This window comes from Haliotis rufescens, unplaced genomic scaffold (genome assembly GCF_023055435.1).
Source record: "Haliotis rufescens isolate VD_foot unplaced genomic scaffold, xgHalRufe1.0.p SCAF_8, whole genome shotgun sequence".
In the NCBI taxonomy this organism is placed as follows: domain Eukaryota; kingdom Metazoa; phylum Mollusca; class Gastropoda; order Lepetellida; family Haliotidae; genus Haliotis; species Haliotis rufescens.
Window position 1 is genome coordinate 34590853 of NW_025964372.1, and position 21611 is coordinate 34612463.

At 41.5% G+C, this 21611-nt stretch overlaps 1 protein-coding gene across 1 annotated transcript; it reads right to left on the reverse strand.

The window, feature by feature from the left end:
• Positions 1-668: 668 nt before the first annotated feature.
• Positions 669-20027, reverse strand: LOC124141786. The gene is made up of 4 exons (XM_048389356.1): positions 19919-20027; positions 4022-4108; positions 3283-3585; positions 669-3036 (listed from the first exon to the last, which is right to left on the reverse strand). Exons 2-4 carry the CDS (start codon positions 4088-4090, stop codon positions 1336-1338), a joined length of 2073 nt encoding a protein of 690 aa, XP_048245313.1. The 5' UTR covers positions 4091-4108; positions 19919-20027; the 3' UTR covers positions 669-1335.
• Between the last annotated feature and the right edge of the window lie 1584 nt (positions 20028-21611).

The window sequence follows — 21611 nt, forward strand, 5'->3', positions numbered from 1 at the left end:
AGGCCAAACTGTGCACACACGTACAGGTAATAGCTGTTGAATGCTTAGTTATTTAAAGAAAAATCATAACGTTACTATAGAAGTCTATGGGAAAACATTTGGTTGTGTGTAACCTATAGCGACTTTGCGATAGTACGACACGGCTTTGTGATATCGCGACATGGTTAAGCGATATTGCGACATAGAGGAGCCATTTATAAAAAAACACCTGTCAGCCAGGTACACTTTCCACATTGGTAACAACTTTGAGTTCCAAAGGGAGGTGGTGAGGTGAAACGGGGTTAGCGTCGCAATTAAGCGATTTAATTTCTATGGTGACTTGCATGCACATATGTCACTGGTTGTATTTGTGTGGACTTTGCTAGTATTATAGTGCTAGCGCACTGTGATACCAAGCCGCAGTTTAACACGGATAACCCAGTCAGACACAAAGCCGGCCATTGGCTGTGTTATTCCCTTTGTGCCAAGCACCAAGTAGGGTAACAACAAGTACCATCTTTTAACGTCTTTTGGTGTGATGCGACCAGGGGATCGAACCACTTACTACACTCTCTGAGCCGATGTCCTATCCACAACACCACGGTGGTAGTATTTAGGTTTTAGGGGCTGTATTTGACAGAATTTGCGTTTATAGGCGATGAAATTTGCACAAGTAGTCAACACCAGCATTCAGGATCTGGTTTATTTAGAAAGGAGAGCATACATATAGCAACAGTGTGAAGTGAAACACATTTCTATTTGGAGTTTATAACATAATCACATGTCCAATAAAATGACTGCTTTGGAACAGTACATATATGGCGGAAATTATATGAGAATAGTCACAAACTATGACAGACGTCTTTGATGTTCAGACACATATTTATACTGATCATCCAGCAATTGGGGCGGAACATTCTCTTCTCTGTTGGGAATAGCTGTCACATATCCATTATATATGTAGTTCATCTTCCACACAATCACGACCTCCAGCATGGGAGAATACAAAGATACGTTCTTTATATGGAGTCTTTATATGATGGCTACGTTCAACTGCCAAGTCTGATGTCCTCACACTGAAACCTCGCTACTAGTATTATTTTCAATAGATAAGGGAGAAGGTCACAGGTAAATTAGGTTTCCAAACATGGTCAAGATTTAAACCAAGCATTAATAAAAGTTAATGAAGCGCCGAGGGAGTTAGCCAATACTGAAAGAAGCACTCTATAATCCCTTACTCAGGCCATCAGTGTAAATTAGTTTACTGAAGTTGTTGGTTACTATGATAAACTAGGCATGGTTCTGTGGTATTGTCCACACCTGGAACCCTGCAGTTGTGAGGTGAATGATCAGAAGTCACACCCAGTCATCAACATCCTCTGCCTTTAGTTTAGCCTTCAGCTCTTTGGCTTCTTTGATGGCCTTCTTCTTCTCCTTCTCGATTTCTGCGTTTGTCGGCTCAGGTGGAGGAAGAACTGCTTTCATCTCTGTTTCAATTCTCTCTATTCTGCTCTTCACCTTTGTGTCAAATTCTTTCTGCTTCTGTTTAACTAAGACAGCAATTGAGGCAGTGGCGGCTTTCGCTTGTGTTTCCAGTTCTGTTTGTCTTTTAGAAATTGCAGCCTTGTCTTTTTCCGGATCCAGTCCAAGCAACTCACCAAGACTTGCAACTTGATCCATCAAGTGCTTCTGGGAGACTTCAACATACATCTCAGCGAGGTTGTTAACCATGTAGGCCAAGGTGTTGGCATCGGTGGCTTGTACGTAGATCATATCTCTGAGCATGTCCGACATGGTGTACTTCAGACGAAACTTCTTCCCCTTCTCAGCTGTTTGTAGAAAATTCTTCACATTTTCATTCATGCTGCACTTAATAATGTTGGATATTGTTTGGAAAAATCGCACCAATTTTCCCCACTGGGTTCTGACTTCACCAATAGCCTTGATACCTCTCTGCAATAAGGCTTTGATCTGGTCAAAGTCTACCTTGTCCAGTTGGATCCGCGCAAGCTCGGTGATAACTGCAGTGATGTCTTCACTGACTTTCTCTAGCTTCTGGCTTTTTGCTCTGAAGTCATCTCTAACGGTCTCAAGGGTAGATGAAGCTTGTTCAACCTTAAATCTGGCTTGCGCACTTTGTCTTGAAGAGGCTGAGTCAGATTGTCCTTGCTCATGTGATGACATCTTTGGGGTCGGCATCTGTAATGGCTTTGCTCCAAATGCTGTGTCACAAAACACTTTCAAACCTTGCATCTTTCCCTTTAGGTTAACTACCACCGCCCTCGCTTTCTCCACTTGCTGTTCCCTGCCTGTCAGTTGCTTGTTGGCATCCTTCAAAATCTGGATCAATTGAGACGCATCCTCCTTGATGCCATCGAATTTGTCCCGGCACACACCTGAGTAGGATGCAAGCGAACTAATGACGTCACTTAATGTCGACTCGACCAGAGTCAGTGTATCAAGTTCTTTCCCCTCAGAAAGCAAGACGAAGTTTTCCATGACGTTCTGTATGCAGAGAGAAATTCTTGGAAGCTCCAACATGAATGCATCCTCAGACGTTCCTGTTTGGGATTGCACAGACGCTGTGCCTCTTGTCTTCTTTCCCTTTCCACCAACAGATTTCATCGCGAACATACTTGTGACGCCCTGGACTGCTGTGACAGCACATTTGGCTAGTCCCTCCACGAAATCCATTCCCAGCATTTCCCATCCAGAGGGCATGGAGTCCATGGCTTTTTCATACGACTCCTGAGCTTTTCTGAATTGTTCTCGCATTTCTTTGTATTCCTCTTCAGCGTGTTGTTTTCTTTCTTCTAATGCAATCTTGCGCGTTGATTTCACTTCAATGTCCTTTTCAGCTTTCCTGATCTTGTCATCATATTCCCCCTTTGAAAATGTGCAGGCCTCTTGTAGTTCGCCTATCAAATCCATGACGTCAGAAAACTGTGTTTCCACTTCCTCTGCCTTTACGATGCAGGTATCAGTAATCCTTTCTATGTTAGACAAAATATCCGGTACCAATTCTTGTATTTCCTCATCAGATCCCCCAATGATAAACTGCAAAGATCATATGATCACAAGGTACAATATCTATACTACATGAATAGTGTCAGTCATACATACTTCATAGATCAGATAAGGGATCGCATGAGGAATGCACATGTGTCAAGTGTTATAAATGTATAATATGATCTCAGTACCTTCTGATAAATTGACCAGGACATGGAAATGATGTCAAAAGTCAGTATAGTTTTAACCTTTTCGTTTATCATACCGTTACTGAATGAAACTTTCTGTATCTACCTTCACAGCATTCTTGACATGGAGAGGTATCTGCAGCGTGAGCAGACGGATCTGGTCCATGTTTTTGTTGGCACAGCTGAAGGATGTCCATCCCTGGTTGGCGACCTGAACGATGCTTGTCCTCAATGAATCAGGGTACTTCGTGTACTTGAAAGCAGATCTGTCCATGTGTTCTGACACCAGCGAGACGTCCTTGTCCAGTGTGACGAGCACCAGTTGACCCAGGAGACACACCGACAGTGGGGCCGGGCTCAGCATCTCCTGCCAGTTCATGTGAGGCCCGAGGACCAACATCATGTCTTCCTGCAATTTCATTGAAAGTTATATAAGCAAAGAAACAACACTTAGTCCAGATGACAACAGTAAGTCTTTGACCTTTTGAATATTTTAAAAAAAGGAATTCTTTTATCACAGAAGTTGTGACAGGGAATTTGTTTAATCACTATGTTATAACTTTCTCCGAACAATCACACCTACATAACATTTCAACTGATATAACACGTCTCAACTACCCATCCTTGACGTAATATTGCCGTTAATGGCGACAATGTCTGGTCCAGAGTGGTCACCTTGCTGGTGGTGCGTCATCATGACCATTGGGCCATCTTCAGTCCGCCGTGAAACACTTGCACTATTGCTGACTGTGATATTAAACAACATTCAATGTAGTAACTGACATCCACAGCTTAGAGAGTGGAGTTGTTGTGGATCATCAAGATGTGACAATAAAAATATTTACCTTTGCATCGGTTGGGCTCATCACCCTTTTCTCTGCCTTTGCAATGTCCTGTCTGCTAACATCCGCCATGGCAAGTACTCTTCTTATCTAATAATAATAATAATAATAATAATAATAATAATAATAATGTCAATTTTGATTTTGTTGATGGTTCTGTAATGCTGGACGATATAAAAATGAATCTCAACCAAGGAAGTGCCATATCAGATTGGCCCGGACTCAGTTTTTGCAAGGAGAGGCTATCTGGACACAGCTGTCCATCCATGGTACGACCCAGAATATGCATAGTCGTCATGGAAAAAGATAAAATTGATATAAAATTCTTTGTAATAGGCCCGTATACAGCCTCAGATCTACCGAGGCCAACAAGCCTGATTTAGTCTTTTTTTATACATCCAATACATCATTTATATCGTTGAATTTTCTGTCACTTTTGACACTAATTTGATTGACAAGATTCAGGGAAAAAATGGCAAATATGCATCACAAGTACGAGGGTGTCCGACTCCCAATTGTTCTCGGTGACTTAGGTTTGGTACCCCCCCAATCTGTTTGACATTGGGAGTGTATCCGGGAATACAGCCCTCCTAACAATCTGGGTAATGCAGAAAGCTGTAGTGTTTGGAAGTCTTCACATTCTCCGAAAAGTTCTGGGTGGGTTCGACTAGGCAGCGCTTCCAGGGAGAAGTCCCATCATTCGCTGTGTGGGCTGCGTGTAGAGGGGGCAAGGGCCCTGTGCTGATGATGAGCCTAACCAGCCTGACTGTGCCAGGATAACCCAAACCATCTTTGCTGCATTTTTTATTTAATCTCATAACAGTGGTAGAGAACGATGTAGACTTACATTGTGTGTAGATGGTATTCCAGACAAATGTGTGTTATCTGTAATGAATGTAATTGGCTTTATAAGGAAGTCATTCACCTTTAATCGCTGTATATCTGGCTGCACAGGATCCGCTGGTCTGCGGTTCGAATCCCATCATTCAGCTTCTAATTGCTCTTAGTCTCTTATAACTGTAGCTGTTTTCACTGCGATATTCTTATTCGACCTGTCTCAGCGTTCTTCAAAAGATAGCTATTCAGGTTTAACTGTACTTCTTTCTATACAAAAAGACCCGTGAAGATCTGGGATAAAATAAGTCTTCAGCAAACCATGCTTGCCGTAAAGGGCGACTATGCTTGTCGTAAAAGGGGTCGTTAACGGGATCGAGTGGTCAGGCTCGCTGACTTGGTTGAGGCATGTCATCGATCCCAATTGCGTGGATTGATGCTCATGATATTAATCACTGGATAGTCTGATCCAGACTCGATTATTTACAGACCGCCATCATATAACTGGAATATTGCTAAGTGCGGCGTTAAACAACCAACTATACAATAAACGTGAAATTGGACATGTCGTTGAAGACGATGTAACTTTAAAAAACGGCTAAACCTCTTCGACAATATGAAAACATCACTCGCTACTGAAAGCATCATAAGCTACCAAACCACGTTTCGCTCCACGTTGCTATAATTGAACAATTGAACAATAACAGCACCACGAATTGATGTGGTTTTGTAACGATCCATACATCTACGTCCAGTGTCCGGTACTAAATATTGTTGCACAATTAAAAAGACAAAACTATTTTTATTCAAAAAATCATTTTAAAGTTATTTTTTTACAAATGCATTAGTTTACAAGAAGACACAGTATGTGCGCTGTGTCTTGTGAGTTTGAAACTTTACACGGAATAAACCCCACAGATTTGAAGGGTGCCGCTTACAATTTGTACTCGTGAACAGTAGGCAGGGCTTTGGGAAGCCATTACATTGCACAACGCAGTTGACGATGACAGAATGTTTCCCTTCACCAGTCATCTCCACCTGCAGCCCCAACAGCCTTGAAAGCAGGGCGCGAGAGAACCTTAATCCACACGTCCGATCTAGTGACCCCTGCTTTCTCTAAGCTGTCAACCAAGCTCTTCAAGGGTTCTCCGATCTGTGCTATTTCATACATTATTTTTGTTTCATCCCTTAAGATCTCGGCTCGTCCTGCAACCATGCTGAGAGTGTCAATAACCTTTCGCATCTTAGTCAGACTTGTGCTTTGCTCTGTTAGGTAATCCCTGCTGAATTGAATGTAGTCCTCTATCTGACTACTCTGATGAGCAACATTCGCTTTTTCATCTGTTTTTCTTCGTAACTCATTTTCAGTTTGCTGGCAATCATTTGTCATCGCTGACAAAGTGTCCTTTGCGTTAGAGAGTGTCGATCGAACTGAATTCAGACAGTGTTCGGCATTCTCCACATCATTTTTAAGAGCCGTTTCAGAGACAGCCAGCATTGTCGCTCCGACAAATGGGATCCATATCAGCGCCAAACCAGCTGTTCGTACGTCATTTCGATGCTTTTCAGCTCTTTGAAACTCTTCCCTTGCTGTTTGAACGCTTTGCTCTGCTTTTTGAACATCCTCTTCGGCACTAGACACCCTACTAGTCTGCTCCTGTAAGTTGCTTCTCATAGCATGAAGTGATGCACTCAAGGCTGCTAAAGACACGCCAAGTTGCTGGTGCTGGTTCTGCTTCTGTGAAAGCTCCGCTCCCTTGGCAAGACAGATTTTAGTCAAAGTGTTGATATGCTGTTTAAGCTCTCGTTCAGCGCCTACAAATGCCCCATACGCATTTTCTATCACACCCTTAACGTCCTTTGATCCCGAGTCTAGTATCGTCATGAGATCATCAATATACTGTACGCCAGCCTCGAACTGTGACACAACCGCTGCAGGTACTGGTTCATGTACTGGTTTGCACAACGCTTTGCCCATTGTCTGAAAAATGTGTTAGTGTTTGCTTTACTTTCGGGATTTTATTAAGCTGGGTATCATTGAACATATTATTTGTATTATAAACAGTACATATGTCAGTCGCGATGGAAAATAAAATGTTTATTGTGTTACTTTTCAGCGCTACTTCAAGATAAGAACCCTGAAGATCCGTCTTCAGCGACCCATTCTTGTCGTAAAAGGCAACTATGGGGATCGGGTGGTCAGGCTCGCTGACTTGGTTGATGCATGTCATCGTATTCCAATTGCGTGGATCGATGCTCCTGATGTCAATAACTGGATTGTATGTCCCAGGGCCGACTTGCACAAAGCGATCTTAGCACTACGACTATTGTAAGCCTACGTTAAAGTATGGGAGTTACGATCATCTTAGCGCAACGATCTCTTTGTGTAATTTGGCCCAGACTCCATTATTTACAGACCGCCGTTATATAGCTGGATTATTGCTGAGTGTGGCGTTAAACAACAAACAAACAAAAACTTCAAGATGACATTTTAGGTCAATATAACTTTCTTGTCTGTTAGAGAACATTTTGGTTGTCAGACGTAGGATAGAACACTTCCCCCTGGGTGTTACTGACGTTAAGGACCCGTGAAGATTCCGGGGTAGAATAGGTCTTCAGCAACCCATACTTGCCGTAAAAGGCGACTATGCTTGTCGTATAAGGTGACTAACGGGATCGGGTGGTCAGGCTCGCTGACTTGGTTGATACATGCCATCGACCCTAAATGCGTGGATCGATACTCATGATATTAATCACTGGATTGTCTTGTCCAAACTCGATTATTTACAGACCGCTCTCATAAAGCTGGAATATTGCTGAGTGCGGCGTTAAACAACAAACCAACCAATACTGACGTTAAGATCCTCCTCCGAGGGGAAGTGTTTTATCTTACTTATAAACCAAACCAAAACCTCTGAACCAACATTTAGCAACGTTTTTTAAGTTTCATGCACTTTCCATGAACCTTTTGAAACGGATGTAATCTCCCTCTTGCTGGCGTACATGTACTTAAAGGGGATTAATACAAGCTTTGAGAATTATCGGCTCCTCTGTTTCCGTGTGGTTCACTCACAAGGCTACAGATACTAAGATTGTAATTTCGATCCATGGAATCATTAAATCAAAGGTATATTTGAAAATCTGAAATATGGCGCGATTTAACTCTATAATCATTGTGCTATAATATCCCGCCAAATAGTGATCATTTTTTTCAAAGGGAAATGTAAGATTTCCGTATTTCCAGTCGTCTAAGGCGCCGCGAATCGCTGTGCAGAGTTGCGTTCCTTGGGCACGCCAGAAACCTATGATTGTGGGTTTGAATCCCGGTTCGCCCCGATTATGTTTGTAGGTTTGTCAGCACCATACCCGTGCTCGTGGGTTTCACCGAAGTGGTAAACGTCTGAGACCTGCATCACTTCAGGCTTTCCTCCCACATTTAGCTGACACGCCGCGATATAACTGGAATACTGTTAAAAGCGGCGTTAAACCAAACTCACCCACTCACCCATACGACATAGCTGTCATGTGAGACTATCGTTAAGATTTATCTCCATACGACATAGCTGTCATGTGAGACTATCGTTAAGATTTATCTCCATACGACATAGCTGTCATGTAAGATTATCGTTAAGATTTATCTCCATACAACATAGCTGTCATGTTAGACTATCGTTAAGATTTATCTCCATACAACATAGCTGTCATGTTAGACTATCGTTAAGATTTATCTCCATACGACATAGCCGACATGTGAGACTATCGTTAAGATTTATCTCCATACGACATAGCCGACATGTGAGACTATCGTTAAGATTTATCTCCATACGACATAGCCGACATGTGAGACTATCGTTAAGATTTATCTCCATACGACATAGCCGACATGTGAGACTATCGTTAAGATTTATCTCCATACGACATAGCCGACATGTGAGACTATCGTTAAGATTTATCTCCATACGACATAGCCGACATGTGAGACTATCGTTAAGATTTATCTCCATACGACATAGCCGACATGTGAGACTATTGTTAAGATTTATCTCCATACGACATAGCCGTCATGTTAGACTATCGTTAAGATTTATCTCCATACGACATAGCCGTCATGTTAGACTATTGTTAAGATTTATCTCCATACGACATAGCCGACATGTGAGACTATCGTTAAGATTTATCTCTATACGACATAGCTGTCATGTGAGACTATCGTTAAGATTTATCTCCATACAACATAGCTGTCATGTTTGACTATCGTTAAGATTTATCTCCATACGACATAGCCGTCATGTTAGACTATCGTTAAGATTTATCTCTATACGACATAGCCGACATGTGAGACTATCGTTAAGATTTATCTCCATACGACATAGCCGTCATGTTAGACTATCGTTAAGATTTATCTCTTTACGACATAGCCGACATGTGAGACTATCGTTAAGATTTATCTCCATACGACATAGCCGACATGTCAGACTATCGTTAAGATTTATCTCCATACAACATAGCTGTCATGTAAGATAATCGTTATCGATTTATTTATATTTACGTAGCTAACTACCAAGACTATCGTCAACATCTACCTACATATTACACAGGTAACACGCAAACATATCGTCAACATCTACCTAGTAGACATATTACACAGATACCACGCAAGCCTATCGTCAACATCTACCTAGTAGACATATTACATAGGTAAAACGCAAGCCTATCGTCAACATCTACCAACATATCACATCTACCTATATATAACAAAGGTAACACGCAAGCATATCGTCAACATCTACCAACATATCACACAGGTAACACGCAAGCCTATCGTCAACATCTACCTAGTAGACATATTACATAGGTAAAACGCAAGCCTATCGTCAACATCTACCAACATATCACATCTACCTATATATAACACAGGTAACACGCAAGCATATCGTCAACATCTACCAACATATCACACAGGTAACACGCAAGCCTATCGTCAACGGTACAGACGGAAATAGATTTGAGCCAAGGGACACAAAATATATGAGTGACCAGAGCTACGGCTGTACATTGAATTCCATTAAACGGTTCGAAATACTACAGCCTTGATGCAAATTCGCCGACACACTACTCCGATTTTGCTTTGACTTTGCTACCAAACGTTTCACGTGAGGCTGTGTGCGGTGCACTGATTAAAGAAAACACGGGGGACTGGGTTAATTCTAAATACGGAATATAACTATTCCAAATATTTCCAGTGAACATGAGCATCCAAACAATCAAAAGTGTGGTATGTAGAATGTGGAATTCAGCCATGTTGCATTTAAGTTGAGATGTCGTCGTTGTTCATGAATAAGCATATTCAGAACATATTTTATATTATGCTGTTATTTACGATCTCCGGAGTACAGTTCTTCTTTTGTATACACAGTGAAAATCAGAAAATTAGTCCTTGAGGAAAAAAGGACATCGGATTACACACGAATGGACCAGAAACGGTCAGATGCATCAATTAACTACACAAAGACGATTTTGAAGTATCTCTTATTGCTGGAAAAGAATAGCATCAACATTCCACGCACATGATTTGTATGTTTTGTTTCCGTAAATGCGTGGCTTGAAATTTCAAATAAACCAACATGTCGACAAACATGCTACAAAATTAACGTTTCCCGTATACTTTAAAGGCTTGTACGTTTTTAGTAACGAGACTGTACATAATATTGATATCTCATGTAAGAAATAATAGACTCGTGGTCGATGGTTATCGTACTATAAAACGCTGCAGGGAGAATAAAGTGTTTTATGGAACGATAAACAGCTCCCTCTCGTCGTTTTTATTTCTTAAATAAAATATGTTTATTTATATGAACGCAACCTTACAGTTTGTTATTTGTGACAACAATGACACGAGGGTATATACGAAGATGGACGTACCAAATATAGCTCTGACCTTATGCTTCTGATTGGCTATGATTAGTACTATTTTCAGTTTTTGGACATCGTCTGTATAATAAATAAATCTGGTGACTAGCCGGTATAAGAAGAACTTTGCAACACAAACTTTGTATTTTCTTCACAAAATCTCGTCCACATTGACCTGCTGCCTAACGGACTGTGACAGGCACCAACTGTAAACAGGACACAACCTGTGGTGACCGGTCTGAGGCTGGGGGTATTAGATTACTTGATTCTCACATGCGAAATTCATAGGAGTGTATAGTAGTCAGATTGCTGGTTGGTTGGTTGGTTCGTTGTTTTACGCCGCACTCAGCAATATTTCAGCTATATGACGGCGGTCTGTAAATAATCGAGCCTGGACCAGACAATCCGGTGATTAATACCATGAGCATCAATCCACGCAATTGGAATCGATGACATGCATCAACCAAGTCAGCGAGCCTGACCACCCGATACCGTAAGTCGCTTTTTACGACAAGCATAGTCGCCTTTTATGACACGCATGGGTTGCTGAAGACCTATTCTACCCCGGGTCTTCATGGGTCATGGTAGTCAGGTGCATATTATAAATTCTGTCTAAAGATTCCTGTGAGACAAAGATGGATGACGGAAATGTTTACTTGTACCTTCTTACACAGAAACTGAAACAATTTTATTAGTATAACGGGAAATGGTGACTTCGAACCTTGACCACCACCTACTTGACGTGAGGTTCACAAACATGTCACATGCATCCGTTTCGCGTCATTGATGGATATAATTTCAGTGCACCAAAACAATGCACGTGACGTCATCCTATTGTTCTTTCGGGGAATTATTTCCTGGTGACAGTTTTTTTTCAAAAGGTCAAGGATAGACTCATTCGACAGGTCCCCTGCATAAACTATGATGGTCTGTAACTGCACGCACAGCCTCGGCATGGTCTGTATTCTTGTAAATAGTGCGTCTTTGGTTGTGTTTCCTTGTAATCGGTGTATCAGTGTGTTTTTTCGCGAACACCAGGTGTCATCGCTGAATTTCAGTGATCCATACAAATAATTTCACCATTATTTTGCATTTTACGCCCAATGGAATTTGTTTCGTCGGATAATCGAGACTGGTTATTCTCTGGCGTTGAAGTATCATGTGACGGGAGCGACCGGTGGCGCAAGGAAACGCTCACCTTTTTAGCGAAGACCTGGTATCATCAGTATTTATTAGTGATTCATAAACACACACATGCTCATGTGCATATATTTCTTATGAATGTGAAAAGTGTTTTGTCGCTTTTGTCTATATATAGTCAACTGACCTCGTCATTTTCCACAGCTCACTCTGTGCTTGTTTCACGTGTCTGAGCAGTTGTAGTATAGTTTTGCAGTTGTTTTGTACCATGTACACTGGCATTCAGAGTGTTAATTTCATCTAGAACATGTCCACTGATGATATCCTTAATACGCCTTAGACGACTGGGCCACCCGTGATCCGTTTATGGAAGGGTGTTAAGCTGGTATCAGCACGTGAGACTTTAACAGATTCGAGTGAGCCAAAGCCAAAGCCATCGCCAGTTTGTTATGGTCATGATAACATCGTTTCCATCAAAACAACTTTTGTGGACTTTCTTTTGCGTGTCTGTCAGTATTTCAATACTCGATGGTCATCAATGGAGACCGCCTCTGTGGTCTAGTGGTAGAGCACGGAAGGTCCAGGTTTCGATCACCGGCCGCGTCATAACAAAAGCCTACATCTTCATATCACACAGGTAACACGCAAGCCTATCGTCAACATGTACCTACATATTACAATACCAAAAGACGTTAAAAGATGGTACTTGTTGTTACCCTGTCTGGCGCTCGGCATTAAGGGGCTAAAACAAGGACTGGTCGGCTCGGAGTCAGTATACTGTGTCTGAGTGGGGTATTCATGTTAAACTGCGGCATGGTATCTCAGTGGGCTAGCACTATAAATCGGCATCAGCCCGGACTAGTACAAGCAGCCACACACACACACACACACACACACACACACACACACACACACACACACACACGTGCATGCACGTCGCTATATAAGTGCAATAATCTTGGACGCGACGTTAAACCCAATTTCACCTCACCTCACCTCACATATTACACAGGTAACACGCAAGCCTATCGTCAACATCTACCACAATATTACACAGGTTACACGCAAGCCTATCGTCAGCATCAACCTACATATAACACAGGTAACACGCAAACCTATCGTCAACATCTACCTATATATTACATAGGTAAAACGCAAGCCTATCGTCAACATCTACCTATATATTACACAGGTACCACGCAAGCCTATCGTCAACATCTACCTACATATTACACAGGTAACACGCAAGCCTATCGTCAACATCTACCTACATATTACACAGCTAACACGCAAGCACATCGTCAACATCTACCTATATATTACATAGGTAAAACGCAAGCCTATCGTCAACAGCTACATGTACCTACATATTACACAGGTAACACGCAAGCCTATCGTCAACATCTACCTACATATTACACAGGTAACACGCAAACCTATCGTCAACATATACCTACATATTACACAGGTAACACGCAAGCCTATCGCCAACATCTACCTCCATATTACACAGGTAACACGCAAGCCTATCGTCAACATCAACCTATATATTACACAGGTAACGCGCAAACCTATCGTCAACATCTACCTATATATTACACAGGTAACACGCAAGCCTATCGTCAACATCTCCCTATATATTAAATAGGTAAAACGCAAGCCTATCGTCAACAGCTACATGTACCTACATATTACACAGGTAACACGCAAGCCTATCGTCAACATCTACCTACATATTACACAGGTAAAACGCAAGCCTGTCGTCAACATATACCTACATATTACACAGGTAAGACGCAAGCATATCGTCAACATCTACCTACATATTACACAGGTAAGACGCAAGCATATCGTCAACATCTACCTACATATCACACAGGTAACACGCAAGCCTATCGTCAACATCTACCTACATATTACACAGGTAACACGCAAGCCTATCGTCAACATCTACCTACATATTACACAGGTTACACGCAAGCCTATCGTCAACATCTACCTCCATTTTACACAGGTTACACGCAAGCCTATCAACATGTACCTATGTGCTACTAGGAGATCTGCCACCAAGGGTAGGCAACAGTGCAATATGATTTCAACTTACTGTTTTCTGTTGAGGACACGATAGGAATGAATGTACGAGTGAATACACATCGTCTTTTATACGCTTGCAAGTGGGTTTTCCGGGAATTGTTTTAAGAACTGGAGATTTATAAATCATTGTCACGCGGCAATTGAACCCGAAACAATATAAGTGTTTCCTTGTGCGTGGGTCACAATGAGTAGGCGCACATTGTTTACTTGAGTGGGTGCGGGAGGTAGTAGGATGATTCTGTGCTTTCGTTTTTGATAACTTTGAGATGAGTGTTGTGCAGTTTGTGCAGTGAATGCAGTGCAGTTTGTGCAGTGCAGTTTGTGCAGTGAATGCAGTGCAATTTGTGCAGTGAATGCAGTGCAATTTGTGCAGTGAATATAGTTTTACGCCGCTTTAAACAATATTCCAGCAATATCACGGCGGGGACACCGGAAATGGGCTTCACACATTGTACCCATGAGGGAATCGAACCTGAGTCTTCGGCGTGACGAGCAAGCTCAGTGAAACTAAAACATTGACTTGTCAAATTAATGTATATATGACAATGCACATGTTCCTAGCCTTGCTCCAAGTCTGTGCTTGAATGATAAGTGCAAGGAGGTACAATTATAGTTATTCTATCCTGCTAGGCAAGTCTAGATAAGCGGATAACACAGGACGCTAGTAATTTGTAGGGGCAACTTATTATATGTATGTATATATAAATGTGTGCGTGCGTGCGTGCGTGCGTGCGTGCGTGCGTGAGTGCGTGAGTGTGTGTGTGTGTGTGTGACCCAGACATTATTATTTAAACTAATAACCATTGCCTAAGAGACATGTGCAAGTCTAACATCGCCAACAATCTCCAAACGGTTATTCTGTCGTGATACATTCTTCACACTATAACGTTTCTGTCAACCCACTTATGCGTGACACTGAAGCGCATGACAACTTCCCCGTGGGCGTTGTGAAGTGGGCTTTCCGGGAATCGTGTAGCTTCAACCATAGGAGAGTGGGTATTTCCCATTTGGAAATTTTGACTGTAAGCTCGACACAATGCTTATGTCATCCAGGCATTAATATACATTTTTAAATGAAGTCTCATTTTCAGGCAATTTGGGGCAAAATGCTATTGGGATCTTTTAAAACTTATTTTCTTTATTACAGAGGTATTTCAAAATTGGTTTTAACATTGACCTCTATGCAACATTAAGCATTAAAGCCTCTTCCTCTTTATGAGTCGACCCGTGAAGATCCGGGGTAGAATAGGTCTTCAGCAACCCATACTTGCCGTAAAAGCGACTATGCTTGTCGTAAGAGGCGACTAACGGGATCGGGTAGAATAGGTCTTCAGCAACCCATGCTTACCGTAAAAGGGTCTATGCTTGTCGTAAGAGGCGACTAACGGGATCGGGTAGAATAGGTCTTCAGCAACCCATGCTTGCCGTAATTGGGACTATGCTTGTCGTAAGAGGCGACGAACAGGGTCGGGTGGTCAGGCTCTCTGACTTGGTCATATAGCTGGAATATTCCTGAGTTTTTATTAAGTCTAAATATATGTATCATTAATGTATAACCCTCCGTCACGATATGGCTGAAATACTGCCGATGTGACGTTAAATATTAACTCACTCACTCACTCACTCACTTGCAACCATGCACCGGTTAGCGAGCTTATACGTCTGATATTTTTTTTAATCCAATACACCCAGCCTCCTTTTCCGGGCCCAATAAGCTGTATCACACTGTGAAAAGAGAGGGGAAGTATGATATGATAGCTTACATCAAATACACAGAATGAAGTCAGTAATGGTATGAAATGGTTTCTAGATCAGGCTGAATGAGACTGCTTTCGCCACTCTCCACATGGTGTCTGCAGGCTTGTCTTCAGTTCATTTGCATAGAAACTGCTTTGTACCGGATCATCTGCCATATCATTCAACAGATAGATGGCTATATCATCTCTAATGTAGGTCTTCTAATAATAAAGATTTCCTCAGTCTATTTTTCTTGATAGTTTCTTTGAAATGTAAGCCTCAAATGAAACAGTCGCACTTAATCTCCTACTTTAAACTTAAAGGTTTTTTGCACAGAAGTCTGTGTGATTTCAACTTTCGATTTGACTGGTTTCATAAAAGTGTTGGTTGGTTGGTTGATTAACGCCGCACTCAGCAATATTCCAGCTATATGACGGCGGTCTGTAAATAATCCAGTCTGGACCAGACAATCCAGTGATTAACAGCATGAGCATCGATCCACGGAATTGGGGTCGATGCCATGCACCAACCAAAGCCTGACCACCCGATCCCGTTTGTCGCCTCTTACGACAAGCATAGTCGCCTGATAATCTGTTCAGATGTTACATAACAATTCATCCATACAACTAAACAGAAGTAAAACCGCTTGTCCATTCGGATCAGTCTGACCCAAACCATTCCGCTGATGAGTCAAATAATGCCTTTAGGGCGGGGAAGAATAAATACTTTAAAGGCTTGTACGTTTTTAGTAACGAGGCTGTACATAATATTGATATCTCATGTAAGAAATAATGGACTCGTGGTCGATGGTTATCGTACTACAAAACGCTGCAGGGAGAATAAAGTGTTTTTGGAACGATAAACAGTTCCCTCTCGTCGTTTTTATTTCTTAAATAAAATATGTTTATTTATATGAACGCAACCTAACAGTTTGTTGTTTGTGACAACAATGACTCATTCGACAGGTCCCCTGCATAAACTATGATGGTCTGTAACTGCACGCACAGCCTCGGCATGGTCTGTATTCTTGTAAATAGTGCGTCTTTGGTTGTGTTTCCTTGTAATCGGTGTATCAGTGTGTTTTTTCGCGAACACCAGGTGTCATCGCTGAATTTCAGTGATCCATACAAATAAATTTCACCATTATTTTGCATTTTACGCCCAATGGAATTTGTTTCGTCGGATAATCGAGACTGGTTATTCTCTGGCGTTGACGTATCATGTGACGGGAGCCACCGGTGGCGCAAGGAAACTCTCACCTTTTTTGCGAAGACCTGGTATCATCAGTATTAATTAGTGATTCATAAACACACGCATGCTCATGTGCATATATTTCTTATGAATGTGGAAAAGTGTTTTGTCGCTTTTGTCTATATATAGTCAACTGACCTCGTCATTTTCCACAGCTCACTCTGTGCTTGTTTCACGTGTCTGAGCAGTTGTAGTATAGTTTTGCAGTTGTTTTGTACCATGTACACTGGCATTCAGAGTGTTAATTTCATCTAGAACATGTCCACTGATGATATCCTTAATACGCCTTAGACGACTGGGCCACCCGTGATCCGTTCATGGAAGGGTGTTAAGCTGGTATCAGCACGTGAGTCTCTGACCCCACACAACGTCACGAGACTGATGGACGTAAGTAATGGTGAAATCCCGAGTAGGGATCGATTTAATTCCACTTTAACAGATTCGAGTGAGCCAAAGTCAAAGCCATCGCCAGTTTTTTTATGGTCATGATAACATCGTTTCCATCAAAACAACTTTTGTGGACTTTCTTTTGCGTGTCTGTCAGTATTTCAATACTCGATCGTCATCAATGGATACCGCCTCTGTGTTCTAGTGGTAGAGCACGGAAGGTCCGGGGTTTGATCTCCGGTCGCGTCATAACAAAAGCCGTTAAAAAAGTGTTAGGACTAGTACAAGCAGCCACACACACACACACACACACACACACACACACACACACACACACACACACACACACACACATATATATATATATATATATAAATATATATATATAGATATATTTATATATATATATATAAAAATACATATAATAAGTTGCCCCTACAAATTACTAGCGTCCTGTGTTATCCGCTTATCAAGACTTGCCTAGCAGGATAGAAATACTATAATTGTACCTCCTTGCACTTATCATTCAAGCACAGACTTGGAGCAAGGCTAGGAACATGTGCATTGTCATATATACATTAATTTGACAAGTCAATGTTTTAGTTTCACTGAGCTTGCTCGTCACGCCGAAGACCCGGGTTCGATTCCCCTCATGGCTACAATGTGTGAAGCCCATATCCGGTGTCCCCGCCGTGATATTGCTGGAATATTGCTTAAAGCGGCGTAAAACTTTATTCACTCATTCAATCACTGAGCTTTAGACATTTTGTATAAGATGTTTGTGGATAGAGTAAGGCTAGAGTAAGCAACACACCTTCAGCACAGAGGGTCATAGAATATGTTGAGTAACTCATATTTTATGACCCTCTGCGCTGAAGTGAGTTACTCAACGTATTCTATGGTCCTCTGCGCTGAAAGTGAGTTAGTCAACATATTCTATAACCGTCTGCACTGATAGTGAGCTACTCAACATATTCGATTACCCTGTGTGCTGAAGGTGACTTAACTAAACATATTCTATCGCCGTCTATGCTGAAAGAGAGTTATTGATCCATGAGGCCTTTTTTCAGAACCCAGTGGAAGTAATGCATTTAGACAGGAAGTAAACATTCCCATGTGTGCCAACTGTGCTCTCCTGTTCTGTTTCTTTATGCATATATCGCAATATCGCAATATCGCAATATCTGTTCGGATTGGCAAAGTCAAAACAGGGTAACTTGACCAAGAATTCATTCAATAAACATCAAAAAGACAAATCCCTTTCACTCATTTACCCACCTTAACTACAGTGAGTGAGTTTAAATTTAACGTCACATCGGCAATATTTCAGCCATAAATTTAGATTAGATATAAATCTGTCATCGATGGACAGTAAAAAAATAGAATATCACAGATTAATATAAAACTAGCATACAATCATAAAAAAGATATCACTAAATGTAACAATACATAATAAAAAAGGGTTTTAGCTCGCCAACAACTGAAGGTAGATCACCATGCTAACCTTAACTATATACAGTAAACTACGGTTATAACGAACTCAAAGGGACCACGAATTTTAGTTCGTTATAACCGTAGTTCGTTATAAGCATATATACAGCATAACTACAGCAAATAGTCGGGACAAAAAAGTAAGTTCGTTATATCCGTCAGTTCGTTATAAGCGTGTTCGTTATAAACGTAGTTTACTGTAGTTCACAAAGGAGACCAGTGAGGCAGCCTCATCTGTTTCATATTTAGATCTGTTCACAAAACTTTAAAGTGACAGAACACTCTCCACATGACTTCAAGTTAACCTTCCCTCAATGTCGAGCAATTTTGCTGCACCCCCAGCCCTTGGTGGCTACATTTTACAACTTTGGAGGTAGAAAGAGCATCAAAAGACTCTTGCTCAGAAGCTTTATGGTAGATACGCGGAGAACACTTCCAAAGTGACACAACTGATGGCCCGGCACAATTTCCCTATTTGGACTTGTGCCATGTGTTCCCGTTTATTTTTTCAGGTGAACTGTTGACTTGACTTTGCATGTGTTGGTGATGGGTGTCACCGGTGGGAAACCAGTGGTATACGCTCGCCTCTTCGCACACACCTATATGATAGTGATTCATAAACACATGCCCCTAATATTGTCGGAATCGTTCTTATGAATATTGAAGGGGTTTTGTCGCTTTTATTTACCTTCAGCGTAGAGGGCCATACAATAGTAGAATAACTCATCTTCAGCACAGAGAGTCGTCGAATATGTTGAGTAGTGAGGGAGTTGTGTTTCACGCCGCTTTTAACAGTATTCCAGTATTATCACGGCGTGTCAGCTTAATGTGGGAGGAAAGCCCGAAGTGATGCAGGTCTCAGACGTTTACCACTTTGTTGAAACCCACGAGCACGGGTATGGTGCTGACAAACCTAGAAACATAATCGGGGCGACATGGGATTCAAACCCACAATCATAGGTTTCTGGCGTGCCCAAGGGACGCAACTCTGCACAGCGAATCGCGGCGCCTTAGACGACTGGGCCACCCGTGCCCCCAATATGTTGAGTAACTCACCTTCAGCACAGAAGGTGCCTTGGCTCTGCAGCAAATCTTGAAGGCGTGGCCGACACTGCTGTGCACACTGTCGTTCACGTAGTATTCATACGTTTCGTCAGGGTTGCCGTCAGGACCAGCTGAGTAAGACAATTATAATGTAGTGAAAGCAGTGATAGCAGGATTTAAGATGAGGGCTTGTAAAAATAACATGGCCTCACAGCACCCCAAGCTGGATATAATAAGTACCACTGTCACATTAACGTCTCGCCTCTGATTCAAAATGTATAGGTTTTGGATTCGAAATTTTAATAAAGGTTGGTTATCTTAACAACATAATGAAAGCAGTAACAAATTATCCACATTCTACTCTTTTTACAAGATTGCCGAATTTAGGGATCAATGCACTTATGTTTGCTTCAAGCTGAACAATTGTCTGTATTATTAAGGTACTTACATGTACATTACTTCTATATAAAAGAAAAAATCATCTAGCGCAGATTCGGGTGGTGGATAGCCCAGCGGTCAAAGCATTTGTTGGTCACGCCGAATTTCTGGGTTCGAATCCACACAAACTCCTTTTGACATCCTTCGTAGAGATTTTGTTGGAAAATTCCTGAACAATACTCATTCACTCATTCACTCGAAAACAGATACGCTGTAATCATTAGTCTAACGGACCTTACATAGAGGAAATTAAGCATGTTTGGAAAACGCCAATATTATGACGTCTTCGTGTTCTACAGACCAGAAGTCCCAGAATAGTAACACGGTAAACATGACGTCACAGCTGTTTTCAAGTGACTGACTTTCACAATTAATATTCTCTCAATCATCGTTCTTTGGGTTTTCTGTCTAAAATATGTGCACACGTGGGACAAAATTATGTTCATTTTTTTACATTGGGCACTAGATTGGCATAATGTAAGCTTCAGGTATATCGGTGATCTGATAACTTTCAGATTTGGTAAAAAGTCCAACTCCCTTCCACTGATTTACCCACCTGAACTAGAAATGCAGGATACCAAAGAAACCTTCATATTTAGATTTATGCCCCCAAATTCAGACGAAAATATCAACAAGACTTTATGTCAAAAGGGATGATTTCAACTTTCAAATAGTCAACTTTACCGGGTTTTTTCCCGTGTGTTCCAGCCAACCTTTTTGTGTCTACATTTCACAATCGAGGTACAATCGAGCATCCCCTTTCCACCAAGATTTCAAAGGACGTCATACGACGCTTGCTAAAAACTTGTTTGAACATGTATCGTAGTGTTATATGTTGATTCCAAAGTTAAAACGCAGAGGCTAACACGGGAATCGGTACGTAAAGAACTAAATTATGAGATCAGTTAATGACCACACAAGATCAATTAACAATCAATACATTATACTGAAACATACAGGATTAGATTCACAACCATACAAGGCAATACAATGGATCAAATATATGGCAACTAAATACGTAACAGGCCCTTGTACATAAGTCGGATGTCAGGAATGATGTAGTTTATCTCGGGAGTGACTGTGAAGACTACTACCGAGCGCTCAAGATTTTATGAGGGCCTCATTCACTTGCTGCCACTGACACTATTCACAACCTTAAGTGCCTTTTGAGTGAGTGAGTGAGTGAGTTGGGTTTAACGCCGCTTTTAACAGTATTCCAGTTATATCGCGGCGTGTCAGCTTAATGTGGGAGGAAAGCCCGAAGTGA